Source organism: Arachis ipaensis, chromosome B01 (assembly GCF_000816755.2).
Source record: "Arachis ipaensis cultivar K30076 chromosome B01, Araip1.1, whole genome shotgun sequence".
Taxonomy (NCBI): domain Eukaryota; kingdom Viridiplantae; phylum Streptophyta; class Magnoliopsida; order Fabales; family Fabaceae; genus Arachis; species Arachis ipaensis.
In genome coordinates, this window is record NC_029785.2 from 49,684,569 (window position 1) to 49,703,829 (window position 19,261).

Consider the following 19,261-nt stretch of genomic DNA (forward strand, 5'->3'; position numbering starts at 1 on the left):
TTGGGTAGATCACCCCTCCTTGCCACAGCTTCATGACTTCCTTCTATACCACTTCTTTCATGATTGGATTTAGCCTCCTTTGGGGTTGGATGGATGGTTTGACATCATCTTCCAGCAGTATCTTATGCATGCATATGGCCGAACTGATTCCCTTCAAGTCAGCGAGGGTCCATCCAATGACATCCTTATGCTTTTATAATACTTGGACTAGTTCCTCCTCTTGTTCTTGGCTGAGGGCTAAGTTTATGATCACTGGGTAACTTTCATCCTCCCCTAAATATGCATCTTTGAGAGTAGGCAGCAGTGCTTTGAGTTCAAGTTTGGGTGCTTCTTTTCTTTCATTCTCCTCTTCTAGTGTGCCCTGAACATGAATCTCCGCTGTTGCAGCCTCTTCGCTTGATGCTGATTCCTCCTCTGTTAACCCCTCAAGTTCTTCTTTTTCAAAAATCTCTTGTACTGCATCTTCCAGTGAATCCAACCTCATACATTCTCCCAATGGTTCTTGTGGGTAACTCATGGCCTTGAACACATTGAATGCCATCTTCTCATTGTGTAATCTCAGGGTAAGTTCACCTTTTTGGACATCGGTGATAGCTCCAGCAGTGGCTAAGAATGGTCTTCCCAGGATGATAGAGGCCTTGGCTCCCTCCTTCATATCCAACACTACAAAGTCTGCTGGGAAGATAAAATCTCCTACCTTCACCAGCAAGTCTTCTACTATGCCGTGAGGAAACTTGAATGATCGGTCTGCCAGTTGTAGGGCCATTTTTGTTGGCTTGGCCTTTTCAATCCTCATTTTTCTCATCATAGCTACGGACATCAGATTGATGATGGCTCCTAAATCACATAGGGCCTTTTCCACTGTGATTTCCCCTATAATACAAGGAATCTGGAAGCTACCAGGATCCTTCAATTTCTGGGGTAGTTTGTGCTGAATGATGGCACTGCATTCTTCGGTTAGTATCACAGTCTCGTTGCTCTTCCAGCTTCTCTTCTTGGTCATTAATTCCTTCAAGAACTTGGCATAGAGCGGCATTTGCTCTATTACTTCAGCGAAGGGTATGTTAATCTGTAGTTTTTTGAAGATTTCTAAAAATCTTGAGAATTGGTTGTCATCCCCCTTCTTTTACAATTGCTGGGGATATGGAGCTTTTAGAACGTCTGGCCTCGACATTCTCCTTTTTGATGTGATTGAGGAGTGGGAACTTGAACTTCATCTTGTTACTCTTCCCCTTCATTTGAGTTCTTCTCTTGTAGTTTCTTAGAAATTTCCTTCAATTCCTTCCTACTTCTGAGGGTGATAGCTTGATATTCCTCCCTTGGGTTTGGATCAGTGTTGCTGCACAGGTTATGGCTGGGAATTTGCTTAAATAGGTAGCCAATTTGTGTCTCAAGTTTCTTGATGGCAGTATCTTGATTCTGCATATTGGACCACACTTCATCTCGGAACATTTTACTGTCTTGAATTTCCTTACATATGCCTTCAAGTAGAGTCTCAATCCTTGAGAGTCTATCTTCAGATGATGGTGAGTTGAGATTGGAAGGATGAGAAGGGCCATTTTAGTTTTGATATAGATGTTGAGAGGTGTTGTTAGGTGGGTGCTGATATGATCTCTGTGTGGAATATTGGTGAGCTGCATTGTTGTTAGGGTTGTGACGTCTCTGATCTTGGCCTTGATCTTGTTGATTTCCCCACCCAAAGTTTGGGTGGTTCCTCCAACCAGGATTAGAAGTTTTGGAGTATGGATCATGGGTCTGCCTAGGTGAGTTCCTAATATAGTTGGCTTGTTCCTGATCATCCTCTGCCTTTGCATTCACTCCTTCTTGAGCTGCTGATGAGGTAGTGATTGCTACTACTTGGTTCCTTTCCATCTTCTTGGTAAGGTCAACCAGCTGTTTGGTGATCATCTTGTTTTGAACCAGCAGTACATCCACATTGTTTAGCTCCATCACTCCTCTAGTGTTGCCTCTTTCAGAAGCATAGAAGTAGTCATTCTCAGCTACAGTCTCAATGACATCTATGGCTTCTTCAATGGTCTTCTTCTTGTTCAGAGATCCCCCAGATGAGTGGTCTACTGCCTTCTTAGATGCGTAAGAGAGACCTTCATAGAATATGTGTAACTGCACCCATTCATTGAACATATCTGGCGGGCACCTTCTTGTCAAGTCCTTAAACCTCTCCCATGCTTCATAGAGAGTTTCACCATCTTGTTGCCTGAAGGTTTGTACCTCAGCTCTCAACCTGTTGATTCTTTGAGGAGGATAGAATCTCACCAAGAATTTGTTCACCATATCTTTCCAGGTTGTTAAACTCTCCTTCGGGAAAGACTCCAGCCATTTAGATGCTTTGTCCTTGAGTGAAAAGGGAAACAAAAGCAATCTATAGGCGTCAGGATGAACACCATTAGACTTCACAGTATCACATATCCTCAGAAAGGTGGTTAGATGTTGATTGGGGTCTTCTTGGACACTTCCTCCGAATGAACAGTTGTTCTGAACAAGGGTGATGAGCTGTGGCTTTAGTTCAAAGTTATTGGCATGTATGGTTGGCTTTTGGATGCTACTTCCACAGTTTCTTGGGTTTGGATTGATATAAGAGCCTAGAACTCTTCTCTCTTGTCCAGCATGATGCACTGGACCTTCTCTGCCATGGTTGTGAGCCTCTCCTTCATGATGGTTCTCCATATTCTCATCCATGTCTGGTTCAAAGTACTCTTCCTCTTCCTCAGCACCAATGACTCTCTTTCCTCTTGCTTCCCTCCTTAATCTAAGGAAGGTCCTCTCAGGTTCCGAATCAAAGGAAGTTGAAGACCCGCTTCTTCTACCTGTCATACAACCAACAAGGCAAAAGCAAGAGAAAAAATAAATGCAGAAAATATTCTTGTCAGAAATGTTGTTAGTGTGAGTGATGCAATATATCAAACAGTTAGTGGGTTAGTGAACTGAATTGTAAACAAATAAGAGAACACCACAAACAGGTAAGGGATAAAGGAAAGAAAATAACTAAAACTGAAAGTAAATCACTCAAACAGAAATTAAATCAAACAAAAGAAAAATGCTCAATCTAGTTATCCACCAATTTAATCATTGTTAATACAAAATCAATCCCCAGCAACGGCGCCATAAACTTGATGAACAGAAACTTGTCTCTCAACAAATTTCTGTTCGGCAAGTATACCGAATTGTCGTCAAGTAAAAACTTACAATAGAGTGAGGTCGAATCCCTCAGGGATTGATTGGTCAATCAACTTTAATTAGAGGAATGTTCTAGTTGAGCAGAGTAGGAATTGAGTTGAGAATTGTAGAAAAGTAAATGGCGGGAAAATAAATAACAGAAAGTGTAAATGCTGGAAATAAAGAGCAAAACTATTATTGATCCATCAAATTACAACAGAGCTCCCTAACCCAATGAAAGGGGTTTAGTTGTTCATAGCTCTGGAAATAGAAAGCGTAAATGAAAAGTACATTTTCAAAGTAAAACTAAAAGTTGCAGAGAAAGTAAAATATGCAGAGTGTAGTTCTTCCAATGCCAAAAGCTACCTATCTAGTTCAAAACTACTCCTATATATACTACTCTTCTGATCTTCTAGTTGGATCTTCAAGTCTTGGATATGGGCCTTTGGATCTTTTAGTTGAAGCAATTACAGTCTTCAGTGGGCTCAGCTTTGCTTGCAGAAAAAGTGTGAGTTAGGCATGGACGTTAGTTAGGACGTTAGTGGCATTAACGTTAAGTGAAAATGTGGGTTCGAGAACGTTAGTGACGATCACCTTTTTCACTAACGTTCCAAGCCAAAAATGGTCCACGTTAACTTCAACGTTAGTGGCACTAACGTGACCACTAACGTTGCCTCTTGGTCCTTCGCAAACGTTATTGGCATTCACCTTTTCCAATAACGTTGCTTACTGCCCCTTTTCCCCACGTTAGAGTTCACGTTAGTATAACTAACATGACCATTAACGTGGGCTTGCCTTTCTTTCGAGAGCGTTAGTGACACTTACCTTTGTCACTAACGCTCCAAACGCCCCTCCTTCCCACGTTAGAGTTTACATTAATTAGATTAACGTGGCCTCTAACGTGGTGGTGATTGCCATTCCCAACGTTAGTGACAAAGGTGAGTGTCACTAATGTTGGTCCATCAATTCTTCCTCCACATTAGCTTCCACATTAATGTAATTAACGTGGTAACTAATGTGGGCAATAGTGGTTTAATCCAACGTTAGTGACAAAGGTGAGTGTCACTAACGTTGACAATTCCTTGTTCCTTCCACGTTAGAGTTCACATTAATGTAATTAACGTTACTCTTAACGTGGCCAAGTGTGCCCCTTTTCCAACGTTAGTGGTATTCACTTTTACCACTAACGTTGGAGCTTCCTTTCTCCTCCACGTTAGCATCCACGTTAATGTAATTAACGTGGCAACTAACGTGGGCTATAATGGCTTTCGAAGGCGTTATTGGCGATCACTTTTCTTATTAACGTTGCAAGCTAGCTCCCATTCCACGTTAGTGGTCACGTTAATTAGACTAACGTGGCTACTAACGTAGTTCTTCCTTGCTTCCTTTGTCCTGAAATCAAGCAATTAAAGTGCATCAAAGCTCTATTCGAAGTCATGAGATCATGCATTATCCAATTTGTCATTCAATTCATGCATAATTCTCATAAAATCATGTAAAGTTCACAATGTTTGCTTGAATCAAGATGTAAGTGAATATCTACCCAAAACTTGCTTATTCACTAAGAAAATGCATGAAACTACCCTAAAATAGTAAAGAAAAGGTCAGTGAAACTAGCCAAAATGCCCTGGCGTCAAGCACTAATATATTTCTTATCAACACATAATAGGTTGCATACATATACATACATACATATATAAAAATTATATATAACTTGTTAATGTTATAGGATTAAATTAAACTAAATGACACAAGATCCAAAATCTGTAGTGCCACTTTTACGGTCCTTAGCTATCAGATAAGATCACACTTATGGTCTTACTAAAATAAATAGGAAAAATTATCTTTTTCTTCATCTATTAGCTTACAATTAGCTTAATACTGCAAGCACATGGAATCGGAACAATTTTATCTACGAATCAACAATTATGAGTAATTATGAGTGGATTAAGCATCACATGATTAATATTTAAGTTCCCTTTGTAGAAAATCCTTCTCCAAAAGTCCAAAACCTAGCAATTTCGGATAAAATAAACTAATCACTATGTCTTATTAGCGATGGAAGTGAATGAAAGAAAACAGAACATAGGAACTAGAACAAGAAAATAGCAATAAAAGAGAAGAAGATTAGGGTTACCTACACGGCTGAGGCGAGGTCGAAGAGAGAAACACATCAACTAAGCAACACACGAACAAGAAATGCACTAGTGATTTATGTGAGAATAGCTTTGATCGAGAAATTAATAAAACAAGTAGTGCATAAATTCGAATAAGAGAAAGGAGAGCGCGAATCTCAGAAAGAGATAGAGAAATAGAAGACGTACGGTTTGAAAATCTCGAGGGCGACATCGGGAAGGTAGAAAGAGTGAACATAGGAGAAGGTGAAGAGGATGAAGATGGAGGCGACAAAGACAGAGGCGACGAAGACGGTGGCGAAGAAATGCACATTAAGGTTTGAAAGAGAACGACGCGAGCAACACACAGAGAAGAACCGAAAAGGGGTGTGACGGAGTTTCGGGGCGATGGAAGTTCAGTGCAATGGAGGTTCGGCACTATGGCGGTACAAGGCTGAGAGATGTCGCCGATAGAGCATTTGGAGGGGATGGGTGTGGAGGCGTAGGGAAGAGATATGTGAAATGAGGAGGAGCTCGTAACGTAAAATCTTTATTTTAATATTTCCGACGGAATATTTTAAATTACAGACAGATTCTCTGTCTACAATAATTTCACAAAACACGGCATTTTTGTTCATTTAAATACAGACAGATTTTTTGTTGGTAATTATTTTCTACGAAAAAAACTAATTTTTTCGACAAAATTATCGATAAATTCTCTTTTCCGTCTGTAATTTATGTTAATTCATTTCTTTTTGTTTCCAAACAACAATTCCCTCACAAAATTTATCTGTATTTTCATGGAATAAAATCTATCAGAAATATCCATTTGTAATAAGTAGTTTCTAGTAGTGGTGGATATTTAAATTGGATTCATATTATTTACATCGCATTTAAAAAAAAATTAGTTGTGATATATAATATTAGAGAATCTAATTGAGATATAATGAAAATTGAATCATAGAAATTGAAATTTTGGATAATAAGTAGGGTTAAAAGAAAATTTTGATGGTGATTTTGAATTAATTTTTTTATGTTTAATTTATCCATTTACGGGGATAATAATATAGGTATTTATCCTATTTAATTTATAATTAACCTATTTTGGCCATTTGATTTACGATTATACCATTGCTTATAACATGTTAATTTTTATTTATCATATATGAGTATGAACATAAATTTTGTATTTTTTAGTTACTATTGAAAAATATTTATACAAAAATATAATATAGAATAATAAAATATGAGTAATGATTAGGTGATCTAATTTATTCTCTTAATACTTAAATGAGTAAGATTTTATATAACATGTTTTTAAAACATTAAAAGGATAACCTAATATTTAAATGAGTAAGATTTTGATTGATGATTATAAACCAATTTAATAGGAATAAATATATTTTGTTTAGCTTTATGTGTTAGTAGCATATTGTTTGCCAATAATTTATAAGCTCATAGAAAATCAAGAGATGAAAGAATTTGAATAATTAAAAAAATTTAGGTTTGTCTCTTTTGTTTTAGGTATTCGAATACATTAAGATTATTTTTGAAGTACTCTCGAATTGTAACAAAAGAGTTATGTTATATGACTTTAATAGGATTAATCATGTAAGATTACAAATAAGACTATATTCATACTCTAAGGTGATTGTTTTAGTCAAATTTAATGCCTCAATAATAGTTGTAAACCTCAAAATTGTAAATTTGTACATATTCAATTAATATATATAATATTGTTTTGTTTGACAGATAATTTATGAGTAAATACGCAACCCAGTTCCTATCCATTTTAAAAATAGGACAAAGCGACCCCTGTCAATAAATTACACCCGACTTGGCCCTTGTCCTTGACAAAAGTGAGACAAGGCAGCCCCTCCATTATAACCCCTCACCAAAGTTGACGGAAAATTTTTACGTGGCATTCACTGGCGTTGATGTGGAGGGCTACTCAGAGTTAAGTGCCACGTTGGCTTAGGAAAAATGGACAGGGGTCGATTTGTCTCTCTCCATTCTTCAAAAATAATACCGTTTCTAGTTTTCTATTGAAACAAAACCTAAATTGAGTGGGTAATTGCACCATAAGCCTCTTCCTATGTTCTGGGGTGTGAAATTGGAGACAAACCCTAGGACAAGATGAACTTCCAAATTGGAGGTGATAATTTGAGTTGCAACATGAACTCAAGTGAGAGCATTGGGGTTCGGAGGAAGAAGAGATGGTTCTCCCCAAAGTGCTATTGCGGGTCTCATGCTATTCTATTTATGTCTGGGACTGAAAATAATCCGGATAGATTATTCTTTCGTTGTCCTTATTTCAAGGTATGTTAGGTTTAATAATGTGTTGATTCTAAATAGGTTTAATAATGTCCAGGTTTAGTTTTGTACTCACTGTTAATTTCACAAACTTAATTCATATTGTAGACTATAGAAGTTCATTGCTCATTCTTTGCATGGCTAGATGATTATGTTGCTTCATTTAATGAGTATGCTGGGAAGACAATGTCAAAGGGGGTATTGTTGCAAAAGCAGAATCCGTTTGAAGGAGAGAGTGATGCAATGGATGACAAAGTGAAAAAGCTAGAGGATAGGTTGATTGGATTAGAGAACGAATTGGAGAAGTGTAGATTAAAAACGAGTGGAAGTACATGTCTGGGATTTGGATGTAGTTTTTTTTTTTTGCATTTCTTAGTGGGGTTGTGATTCCCTACTTGTTCAGGTTAACTTTGTAGGAAAATTGATGTCCTAACTTTAGTTGGTTGGGGTTATTTGTAACTTGGGATGAAATCATGTATTTGAGCACTGTTGAAGATAAATGAAAATGACTTCCTGTGATGCTTTTTAATATTTTATTCCATGAATTAAATGTGCAAAAAAATTTGTGCATAAAATATTTGTAAATGCAATCTGCTAGTTGTGCAGTAATCCATAAGTTCACTAATATCAAATAACGCACAGAAGTTCATATATTATACTCATGCTGATATTGCACAAACAATCCATAGGTTCATAGTTTAGACAGCATTCCATCGGCAGCAACATGGCCCTAAATCAAAAGACTAAAACATTTGTCCCTAAACTAAAAGATTTAAACATTTGTTCCTAAATCAAAAGACTTAAACATAGTCTTGAATAAGCTAAATAAGCAACCAAAAAACTAAAATAAGTAGCAAAAATACCAAAAGAACAAAACACACTTCTTTAATTCCTATATCATTATCACAGCTTCTTCGAAAGCCTGAGGCCTGGATGCCTAAAGCTTGGTGTTGGCATAAATTTCAGCAACCTTGATGCATTTGTTTAACTTGTAGCAGCCATCATCTCGACAAATATTGTGCTCCCTGTGGTTCTTAGAGTTGCTGTACCAGCTACTGGCTTAGTGCCTTGATTCTGTGAGTTGTGAGGCCCAGGTTGTTGAGATTGTGAGGGCTGAGATTTGAACTATAAAGTTGGTCCTGGAGCTGGTATAGGTGGGGGTACATAACATGGAGCTGTAGGCCGAACAATTTGTTGCTTTTCTCTAAATGTTGTAGGATTGTTATTGGAGTCATGTGTTGTAACATGTTACAATTGGTGAAAATTGATAAGACGGTGTGTCAACCTAATTGATTTTCATAGAGTATTAATTCTTTAATAACCAAAATAATGAATATACTACCTGTAGATTGTGACAATGAAATTTCTTCACTCTGAGCTTAGGCTGCTGTTTCAGGTCCTGTAGACAACTTAGGAAGTTTTTTCTTAGCTTTTCTTGCCTTAGTCTGTATCAAAATAATGAGTTACAAACAGCAATCAACACAGCTACCTTTAAGAAATGTTCTTACATGTTAAACTCACCACAACATCTGAGACTGCCCCACCACCTGTTGGGTTATCATTGACTTGAGTGTTGCTGCCACCTTCTTGGGCCTACTCAGAAGAAAATGAAATGTACAATTAAACCCTCATACAAACATAATAAGGACATATATATTTCTAAACAGTACCCGATTAGTGTTTGTTGCTTGAGTGGTGGATGAGTTCTAGTTTGTTGTGCTCTTTTATGCTCTTCTCTCCTTTTTTGTCATTGGCCTCCAGTTAGGATCTTGTGGTGCATTTGTGCATGTTTTGTAATAATGACCTTTCTGTCCATATTTGGAGCAGGTAACAATAAATGTTTTCTTTACCCTCGTTGTGCTCAACTCTTTCTCAACTGGGTCAGCTCTTCTCTTCATTTTTGGCCTGTGAGCAGCTCTCTTGATTGTGGGAGGCAGTGGCCTTGGAGCTTCAGTAGGTGTCCAATACTCTTCACTATTAATAGGCTTAATTCAGTTTGTATATGTTGCCCTGATGGCATCTATGGTTAGCCATTTATGGACAATGTCCTCAACTTTAAGACCTATTTTAGCCATTATAGCAACTGTATGTCTACAAGGCATGCCTGTACACAATGTGAAATATGAAAAAATATTATTTAGAATCTCACAATAGACGTACAGAAAATATTTTAACAAATTTTATTATCAAATAGATTGAAAACATTATTGAAAAATCTGATAAATATGCTTAAGAAACTCTTACCAGTCAGCTGCCAAACATTGCATGTGTATGTCCTCTCCTGTAAATTAACAGCCACCTTATGATTTTGGCAATGAACCTCAAACAGAATTCTTCGTGAATCACTAGCCCAAATAGCTCTCCATCTATGGCTTTTAGACTTGATAAAGTCATTTAATCTTTTATGTTGTACTGGAGCAAGGGGTCCAATGTGAGACTCCAACTTCTTTTTATGCATTGCCATTTTTCTCATTATGTAGCACCGTAATTCTTCACACGTAGTCAGAATTGGCTTTTCCCTATATTGCACTATTTTAGCATTCCACACTTCACACATATTGTTGGTTATATTGTCCACCTTAGGTCCATGGCTAAAATGTGCCTTACACCAAACAGTTGGCTCAAATTTCTGGATATATTCCCATGCTGGAGTGCATACTTGCTTCAGTTTCTCTATTGCAGCATTCAGTTTATTGTGAGTGGTACATTTTGCACACTCCCACATTAGTTGTTTTATCTGTTCATCTTTGATTATATCAAATTATATCAATTGAACTCAACAAATCAGATTACATAACAATAACAAAGAAATCAGCATATCAGTACCCATTTATATGAATTGAAATCAACCACTTAGATTATATAACAGTAACAAAAATTCAACAAATTTGTACCCACTTATGTCAATTGAACTCAACAACTCAGCTTACATGACAATAATTAGTAATCAACAAATCACTATTCAGTTAAATCAATTGAATTCAACAACTCATATTATATGACAATAACAAAAAATCAACAAATCAAGGTATATGACATCAAATAAATTAAATTAAAGTAGAGTCTATGTATATTTTAACAAAAAATATAAGTTATATGTGACCTTTTATTGATCCGATATGAAATTCAAGTCATGTTCAGTGCATTCTCCTAGATCTTGTTGGAGTAGTGTGAGGAACCACTTCCATGTATCTTTACACTCATTGAGAACTACAGCATACGCGATAACAAAAAAGTGGTTGTTGGCATCTTGACCCACCGCATATAATAGCTGACCACCGTAGTAGCCTTTTAGAAAATACCCATCTAACCCAATTAGAGGTCTGCACCCATCTCTAAATCCTTTTTTACATGCATCTAAACTTATGTATAATTTATCAAAAAGTGGCAGCGACTCCGGCTGAGGTATGACTTCCATCAAAGCTGTGCTCCCAGGATTACTTCGATGCAATTCTTGCAGATAGTCACGAATCTTCCCATATTGAGCTTGTTCATTACCTATAACTATCTCTTTGGCAACCTTCAGTGCCCTACTTACCATTTTATCACTCAGATGCACATTGTAATCTTCAATCATGTATTTCGTAGCCTTTTTAGGCTTCAAATCAGGCTAAGTAAGTAGCCTCTTAACCAATTTTGATGTTACCTAATACCTATTAGCTAGGTTAGAACCATAATTCCTAGCACAATTGTGCTCATTCACCAGGGTCTTCACTTGATAACTACCTTCTGCATTGTTCCAAGAAGTCAGGATCAACCAAGGGCACTGCTCACCCGCACATGCTATCCTAACCCTCTTCTTTTTTTTCTTGAGATATACCACATCCGTTCCCTCAAACACAAAATAGTCCTTCAGGGCATTCTTGAAACTCTCCATTGTAATGAATATCTGTCCAACTTTAAATTCAACCTCTCCATACTCTGTCTCTTCATTGAATGCATCAAATGCAGCATTTCCTTCATCATCATTTGACACTGGACTGTTAAATGCCTCAATTTCATACTTATATGGCTTCTCATAATCAGAATCTAACTCAACTCTATTTCCATCATTTGTTGCTCCGAACAAATTTTTTCCTAAAGCATTTTCAGGCCCATTACCACCCCTTGTGTCAACCGCACCACCCTATCCAAATTTACAATACTTCCTTCATTCTTTCTAGCAGAACATGTGTCCTCCTCCTCCCAGAATACTTCTTTGAATCCCTTTTCTTGGCTGTCCTAGGAGAAAGAGTTGGGCCACTCTTACTTGGGCCAGCATGATCATTTTTCTTACTTGGGCCAGTCTTATCTATAATTTTTGGGCCAGTTTTATCATATTTCATCTCAGCATTTGGGTCCTGAGTAGCTTTTTTTCTTGCAGCACCCATCCTTCTTTTCTTCTTCAACCTCTCATTCTTTCTTTGTTCCCCACTATCTTTACTACTATCTGCATCTTCGTATCCAGGAGGAGGAGGCTTGTAAGGCTCATTTTCAGTTGTTTCATATCCATCATGTGAAGATGATGAGTCACTCAGAATAACATTCTCAACTTGCTCCTCATTATCCACAACTTCAGGTACACTAACTGGATTATTAAAGTAGATGTGAATTTCATTAGATTTCTTATTTCTACTCTTGTTATCCTTCATTTCATTTATCTCAGCATCCCCCTTCATTACATGCAAACCAGACTCAAAGTTAGGGGCCATGCTATCAAACCAATACATGGTCTTGTAATTTGTGTAACCAAGCTCCCTCAGTAAAGCTTCCAAATCGAAGATGTTCACCAAATCAATATCAAGAGGTGGCTATTTCTTCACTTTTCCATTAACATAATCCATTTTACCTTGTGAATTTCTCTTGAAATTTTCTCTATGATGAAAAACAGAACTACTTCAAACTCATCCATATGCAAATATGTACATCTAATCAAATTTTACTTCAACACACTAATTATCCACCTATGACAGTGATCTAAACCAATCACAAGCAACATTATTTAGGTAACAAATTAATTAGCCATCTTTAGTACACCATTCACAAAAAAAAACGAAAAAAACACATTCAGTGAACACTCCAACATCAACATGCAATGGGAAAAAAGAGTGAATACTACTAAACTTTGAAACCATAAAACCTTACACGAACTTGGATGGTGACAACAGCTACCTCCACTCAACGCCGTCAATTGTGCAGTTACAGTGGTCATTTGGGACCCTGTCAGCGGCCTTGTCAGCAACGCACTTAGCACAACCCTCCAGGTGCTCCGTCGAACGTTCTTGTTTTGGGTGAAGAAGAGGACAAGGGTTTGGTATTTCTGTAAATAAGGGTTAGGACTTGGGGGTTATATGTGACCTTATTAGGTTTTGTTTGAATAGAGAACCAGAAACGGTGTCGTTTTTGAAGAATGGAGTGGGACAAATCGACCCCTGTCCATTCTCCCTAAGCCAACGTGGCACTTAACTCTAAGTAACCCTTCACATCAGTGCCGATGAATGCCATATAAGACTTTTTCGTTAACTTTGGTGAGGGGTTATAATGGAGGGGCTGCCTTGTCTTACTTTTGTCAGGGACAAAGGCCGGGTCCGATGTAATTTATTGATAGGAGTCGCCTTGTCCTATTTTAAAATGGACAAGGACCGGGTTGAGTGTTTACTCACAATTTAACAACTTGGAAAAAAAGCATTAGATAATTGTCAAGCAAGTTTTGTTAGAAAAAGATATTGTAATGAAATTCGAAATGTAAATAATATTATTATTTTTTAATTTTTTTTAAATATTAGTAGAAATATATCTAGTTATGATAGAATAGGTACCTTTTATATTCTAATTAAGATAGAAATGTATAAATAAAACAATTCAAAAAGTTTTGACTAAGTATGGGTCAAATAATATAAATAAATTTCAATATTTTACATTTTATATATTCTAATTAGAGTAAATTAAACTAAAATGGTACTTGACGAATAGAATTTTGATGGTTTAGAATTTCACTAATGAAGTCTCGTTGTAAAGTATAGTTCCTAAACCAACAACAATCCTTTCATACAAAAAATTTTGTTTGTCACAAGTACAAATCCCTAAAATCTATAAACCGAAGTATTTAAACCTTGGGTCGTTCTCCCTAGGAATTACAATAAAGTGTTCTTATTATTGGTTATGAGAAAGGAAATAAACTAACAAAAAGGTCTTGGCAAGGTTTGGCGGTCAAGGATCTCTATCATAATCACTAACCACAACATGAGAAAGTCATCCTCTAACTAGTAGTAAAGGAAAGTCAAATGAGCTATATCAATCCAAGTCCATAAGTCCTAGTTTTCCACCAATTCAATTAGTGAGATCTAGAGTCAATGGCTCTCAATCATCAATTACTTGGACATTAGTACCTCAAGAGATCCTAAATTACCTTCCCAAGCCAAGAGCATAAAATTCTACTCTAAAATCCAACCAAGCATTTTATCAAACACTTGGAAGGCATAAAAGAAAAGTATAGTAAAATTGCAAGGAAAGTAAATCTATACTACTCAATTGCAAGAAATTAAACAACAACAAATCAAATCAACAATAAAGGAACATGAATCAAAAATTGCATTAAAGGAAAATGGAAGAACAAAAGTGCATCAACATGAAGGTAGAGAATTACAAGAATTGAAATACAAAACTAGAGAGAGGAGAAGTAGAGGAAGAAGAATTGATAAAGGAAAAGTAAATCTAAGCATGAAATTAACCTAGATCTAACGTAATCCTAATCCTAGAGAGAAGTGAGAGCTTCTCCCTCTAAAACTAACTTTCCCTCCAAAACTAATCTAAACTAAACTAATAATGACTAGGTGTGTAATGTGTGTCATCCCTCTTCAATCCTTGGGTTAAATAGAATCAGAAATGAGTTGGATTGGGCCCGTAAGGCTTCTAAAATCGCTGGCCACGAGTTGCATTAAGTGAATCATGTGCAACCATTGGCGCGTACGCGTATAGTGCATGTACACGTCCATAAACGCGATGCAACTATGGCAAATCTTATATCATTTCGAAGCCCTGGATGTTATCTTTCCAACGCAACTAGAACCGCATCATTTGGACCTCTGTAGCTCAAGTTATGGTCGATTAAGTGCGAAGATGTTGGCTTAAGAGCTTTTGCGATTCCTTCATTTCTTCATAAGTTCTCCACTTTTACATGCTTTTCCTTCATCCCATTGATCCAATCTTTGCCTCCTAAACCTGAAATCACTTAACAAACATATCAAGGCATCTAATGAAATCAAGGTGAATTAAATTTAGCTATTCTAAGTCCTAAAAAGCATGTTTTCACTCTTAAGCACAATTAAAGGAGAATAACAAAAACCATGCTATTTCATTGGATAAATGTGGGAGAAGGCGATAAAATTCTCTAAATTCAACACAAGATAAACCCTCCAAATGGGTTTTATCAACCTCCCTATACTTAAACCATAGCATGTCCTCATGCTAAACCAAGAAGGATAATAGAAGGGGTATAGACATTTATTCAAAGCAAATAACCTAAATGCATCTATCTATATAAATGCAACTAAATGCAAAATGATTCTATCTACTTGGTTAAAAATAAATCAATCTCCAAGACATACATGCACAAGTAGGGCCAAGATCATATAACGATTCATGAATCCTACCAATTCAAATATCAAAATGAAGTTCAAGTAGACTTGCAAGAAGAACGCTCATGAAAGCCGGAAATCAAGGAATTGAGTATCGAACCCTCACCGGAAGTATTTGCACTCTAGTCGCTCAAGTGTATAGGGTCGATTCTCTCAATTCTCCCCTAATCATGCTTTTCAAGATTTGTTTTTTATCTAACAATCAACAATTATTCAATGTATGCATACATTCATCATAAGGTATTTTCATAGGTTGCAATGGGGCTAGGGTCAAGGTAGGATTGTATATGGTCAAGTGGACTAGAATTTGAATCTTTGATTAACCTAGACTTTCCCACCTAACCTATATAATAACCTATACAATTAAGTGCTAACCTAACTACCCATTCTTCACTTTTTCACATACTCATGCATTTTCTTTTGATTTTCACAACACTTATGCATTGATTCTTTTATTGAACTTTACTTTGGGGCATTTTGTCCTCTTTTTATTGTTTTTCTTCTTTTTTTTCTTTTTCTATATATATTTTTTTCTTTTCTTTTTTGCTTTTATTTCTTTTTCTTTTGTTTTTCTCATTTTTCTTTCTACAAGAACATCAATTCATAAGGTCTATATATTTGATTAATACATGAGTATGCTCCCAATTCCCAAATATAGAAATACAAACACCCTTTTACTCTCAACCAATATCCCAAGTTTTCCACACTTGAATGATACTCACACTCACTAGCCTAAGCTAATCAAAGATCCAAATAAAGGACATTTATTATTTTTCACTTAAAGGCTTGTAATGTGCTAAAATTAAAGAATAAGTGGGTTAATCGTAGGCTCAAATTGGCTAACAATAGAAGATAAAAGGTAAGGCTATTTGGGTAAGTGAGCTAAATGAAACGATGGCCTCAATCATATAAGTGCATGAATACAAGGAATAACGGACATAGAAAATCAAACAAATCAAAGATTACAATCATAGAAAGAGAACAATTGCACACAAGAAGGGAAAATAAGTGGTTATAAGATGTAACCACGTAATTAGGCTCAAAACTCACAAGCTTGTGTTCTTAGCTCCATGTTCCAAAATAAATTCTTTCAAGCAAGTTCAACAAAAATTTTTCAAAATGGTAGGTGCCCTAAAACAGTTTCTTGGAAAAGAAATAATCATCATAACCAAGTAGTCCTAATAAGAAAGAAGTGATAAAAATATGTACAAATTTTAACTAACATGCAACCTAACATGCAATGCAACAACTATCTAACAGAGAAAACTAAGAATTGGTGTTGAAAACGGAAATTGTTACCCATGGAGATCGGTCGGACGACCTCCCCACACTTGAAGATTGCACTGTCCTCGGTGCATGCAAAGAAGAGCAAGGTGGACGGGTTGAAACAATTGATGAGCTTCTTCAAAAGGTTGTGTGTATGAACTTGTTTGTGCCCCATTTAAAAGCTTTTCCTTTCTCCTTCTTTTGGTGGCCAACCTAAAAGGAAAGAAAAGGAAAGAAAATTAAGCCTATAACAAAAAGGTCTTGGCAAGGTTTGGTGGTCAAGGATCTCTATCCTAATCACTAACCACAACATGAGAATTGGCAAGGATCAATCCCATTAAGTCATCCTCTAACTAGTAGTAAAAGAAAGTCAAATGAGCTATATCAATCCAAGTCCATAAGTCCTAGTTCTCCACCAATTCAATTAGTGAGATCTAGAGTCAATGGCTCCCAATCATTAACTACTTGGACATTAGTAACTCAAGAGTTCCTAAGTTACCTTCCCAAGCCAAGAGCATAAAATTCTACTCTAAAATCCAACCAAGCATTTTATCAAACACTTGGAAGGCATAAAAGGAAAGCATAGTAAAATTGCAAGGAAATTAAATCTACACTACTCAATTACAAGGAATTAAACAACAACAAATCAAATCAACAATAAAGGAACATGAATCAAAAATTGCATTAAAGAAAAATGGAAGAACAAAAGTGCATCAACATGAAGGTAGAGAATTACAAGAATTGAAATACAAAACTAGAGAGAGGAGAAGTAGAGGAAGAAGAATTGATAAAGGAAAAGTAAATCTAAGCATGAAATTAACCTAGATCTAAGAAATTCTAATCTAGATCTAACCTAATCCTAATCTTAGAGAGAAGTGAGAGCTTCTCTCTCTAAAACTAACTTTCCCTCCAAAACTAATCTAAACTAAACTAATAATGACTAGGTGTGTAATGTGTGTCATCCCTCTTCAATCCTTGGGTTAAATAGCATCAGAAATGAGTTGGATTGGGCTCATAAGGCTTCTAAAATCGCTGGCCACGAGTTGCATTAAGTGAATCATGTGCAACCATCGGCGTGTACGCGTACAGTGCATGTGCGCACCCCTAAACGCGATGCAACTATGACAAATCTTATATCATTTCAAAGCCCCGGATGTTAGCTTTCCAACGCAACTGAAACAGCATCATTTGGACCTCTGTAGCTCAAGTTATGGTCGATTAAGTGCGAAGAGGTTGGCTTGACAGCTTTTGCGATTCCTTCATTTCTTCATGAGTTTTCCACTTTTACATGCTTTTCCTTCATCCCCTTGATCCAATCTTTGCCTCCTAAATCTGAAATCACTTAACAAATATATCAAGGAATTTAATAAAATTAAGGTGAATTAAATTTAGCTATTCTAAGTCCTAAAAAACATGTTTTCACTCTTAAGCACAATTAAAGGAGAATAACAAAAATCATGCTATTTCATTGGATAAATGTGGGAGAAGGCGATAAAATCCTCTAAATTCAACACAAGATAAACCCTCCAAATGGGGTTTATCAGTACTCGAAAGTTCATATTGTTGCAAAAAAAAACTCCAAAAGATGCTAACGATAAATAAATTATTAAAAGATTTAGAACCGCGGTAAAAAGAACTAGATATTAAATATATATTCTAAAAAAAGATTTTAGAGATTAAATTTGGATCTAATTATTTGCAATCATTATTAGAAAAATAATATTTTTTTATCCTTAAAATTTAGTAATTTTTTGTCAAGTAATTTTTTTTAATTTTTTTATTGTGAATGGCACTACAAGAAACAGTGTAATTATCGATGCAAAAAATCGACGGTCAAGTTTTTCGCCGATATTTTTTGACGGCTTGTCATCGATAAAATGAAAAAGAGATTATTAGAGATAAAATATTAAAATCGACGACGATGTCATCTATTATTTTGGCAACTTTCTAACATTTTATTACTATCGTTACAGACGAAATAGTGGATGAAAATTTTTTTTCTTTAAAATGGACGGATTTGTTGTCTATTTTAATATGTAAAATATCGACAGCTTTTGCCGTCGATGAATTTAGGCGATAGAGATTTCTTTTTTAAATTGAATGGATGGTATAGATTTATTATATAAAATAGACAGCTGCAACGTTGTTTTTTATTTTAACTAAAATTGATGAAAGAGCCGTCGATTTTTATCAACAAAAAATTATTCCCGCGTTTGGCTTCTTTCATCCCTATTTTCACTCATTTTCCCAAAATTTAACCCCAAACCTTCGTAGAATCAGAATTCAGAGTGAGGCTTATTCTTCTCCTTCAATGCCTGAGAGTAGAGACCAGAGACGGAGTCACAGTTACGTAGAGAGGCAGAGAGCAGAGCTTCTTCTTCTCCGGTGCCTGAGAAAACCCGCCGTCCTCCACCTGATCCTCTCTCTCTCTCGCACACTCTCTCTCTCTCTATCAGTCTATCACATTGTGATTTGTAAATCTGCATGTAAGTTCTTCTTCTTTCATAGACTCATCGTTGCAACATCTTTGCCAGTCGCTGTCGCTGTAAGCCCGTCACCAGAGCATGTCTCCATTGCAGATTCTTGTAAGTTCCTCACTGTCTCTCTCTGATTATTATATTTATTTTTGCAATTTTTGTATCTACTATTTTCATCATGAAATTCTGAATTTGCGTTTATTAAACCTAATTAGCATAATCAATTCATCACATTACTTCACCTTAACTAGTTTGACACATTAGTTTTACAAGGTGATTAGATAAAACAAAATTTAAAAGA

General features: G+C 36.1%; 2 protein-coding genes across 2 annotated transcripts; one reads left to right on the forward strand and one right to left on the reverse strand.

Annotated features, from left to right (window-relative positions):
* LOC110265939 (uncharacterized protein At4g04775-like) lies at nucleotides 7,425-8,673 on the forward strand. The gene is made up of 3 exons (XM_021109535.1): nucleotides 7,425-7,607; nucleotides 7,710-7,929; nucleotides 8,597-8,673. The coding sequence occupies exons 1-3, from the start codon at nucleotides 7,425-7,427 to the stop codon at nucleotides 8,671-8,673; spliced, it is 480 nt and encodes a 159-aa protein (XP_020965194.1).
* LOC107606574 lies at nucleotides 8,981-10,326 on the reverse strand. Its single transcript, XM_016308624.1, has 4 exons — nucleotides 9,846-10,326; nucleotides 9,611-9,705; nucleotides 9,123-9,194; nucleotides 8,981-9,046 (listed from the first exon to the last, which is right to left on the reverse strand). Exons 1-4 carry the CDS (start codon nucleotides 10,324-10,326, stop codon nucleotides 8,981-8,983), a joined length of 714 nt encoding a protein of 237 aa, XP_016164110.1.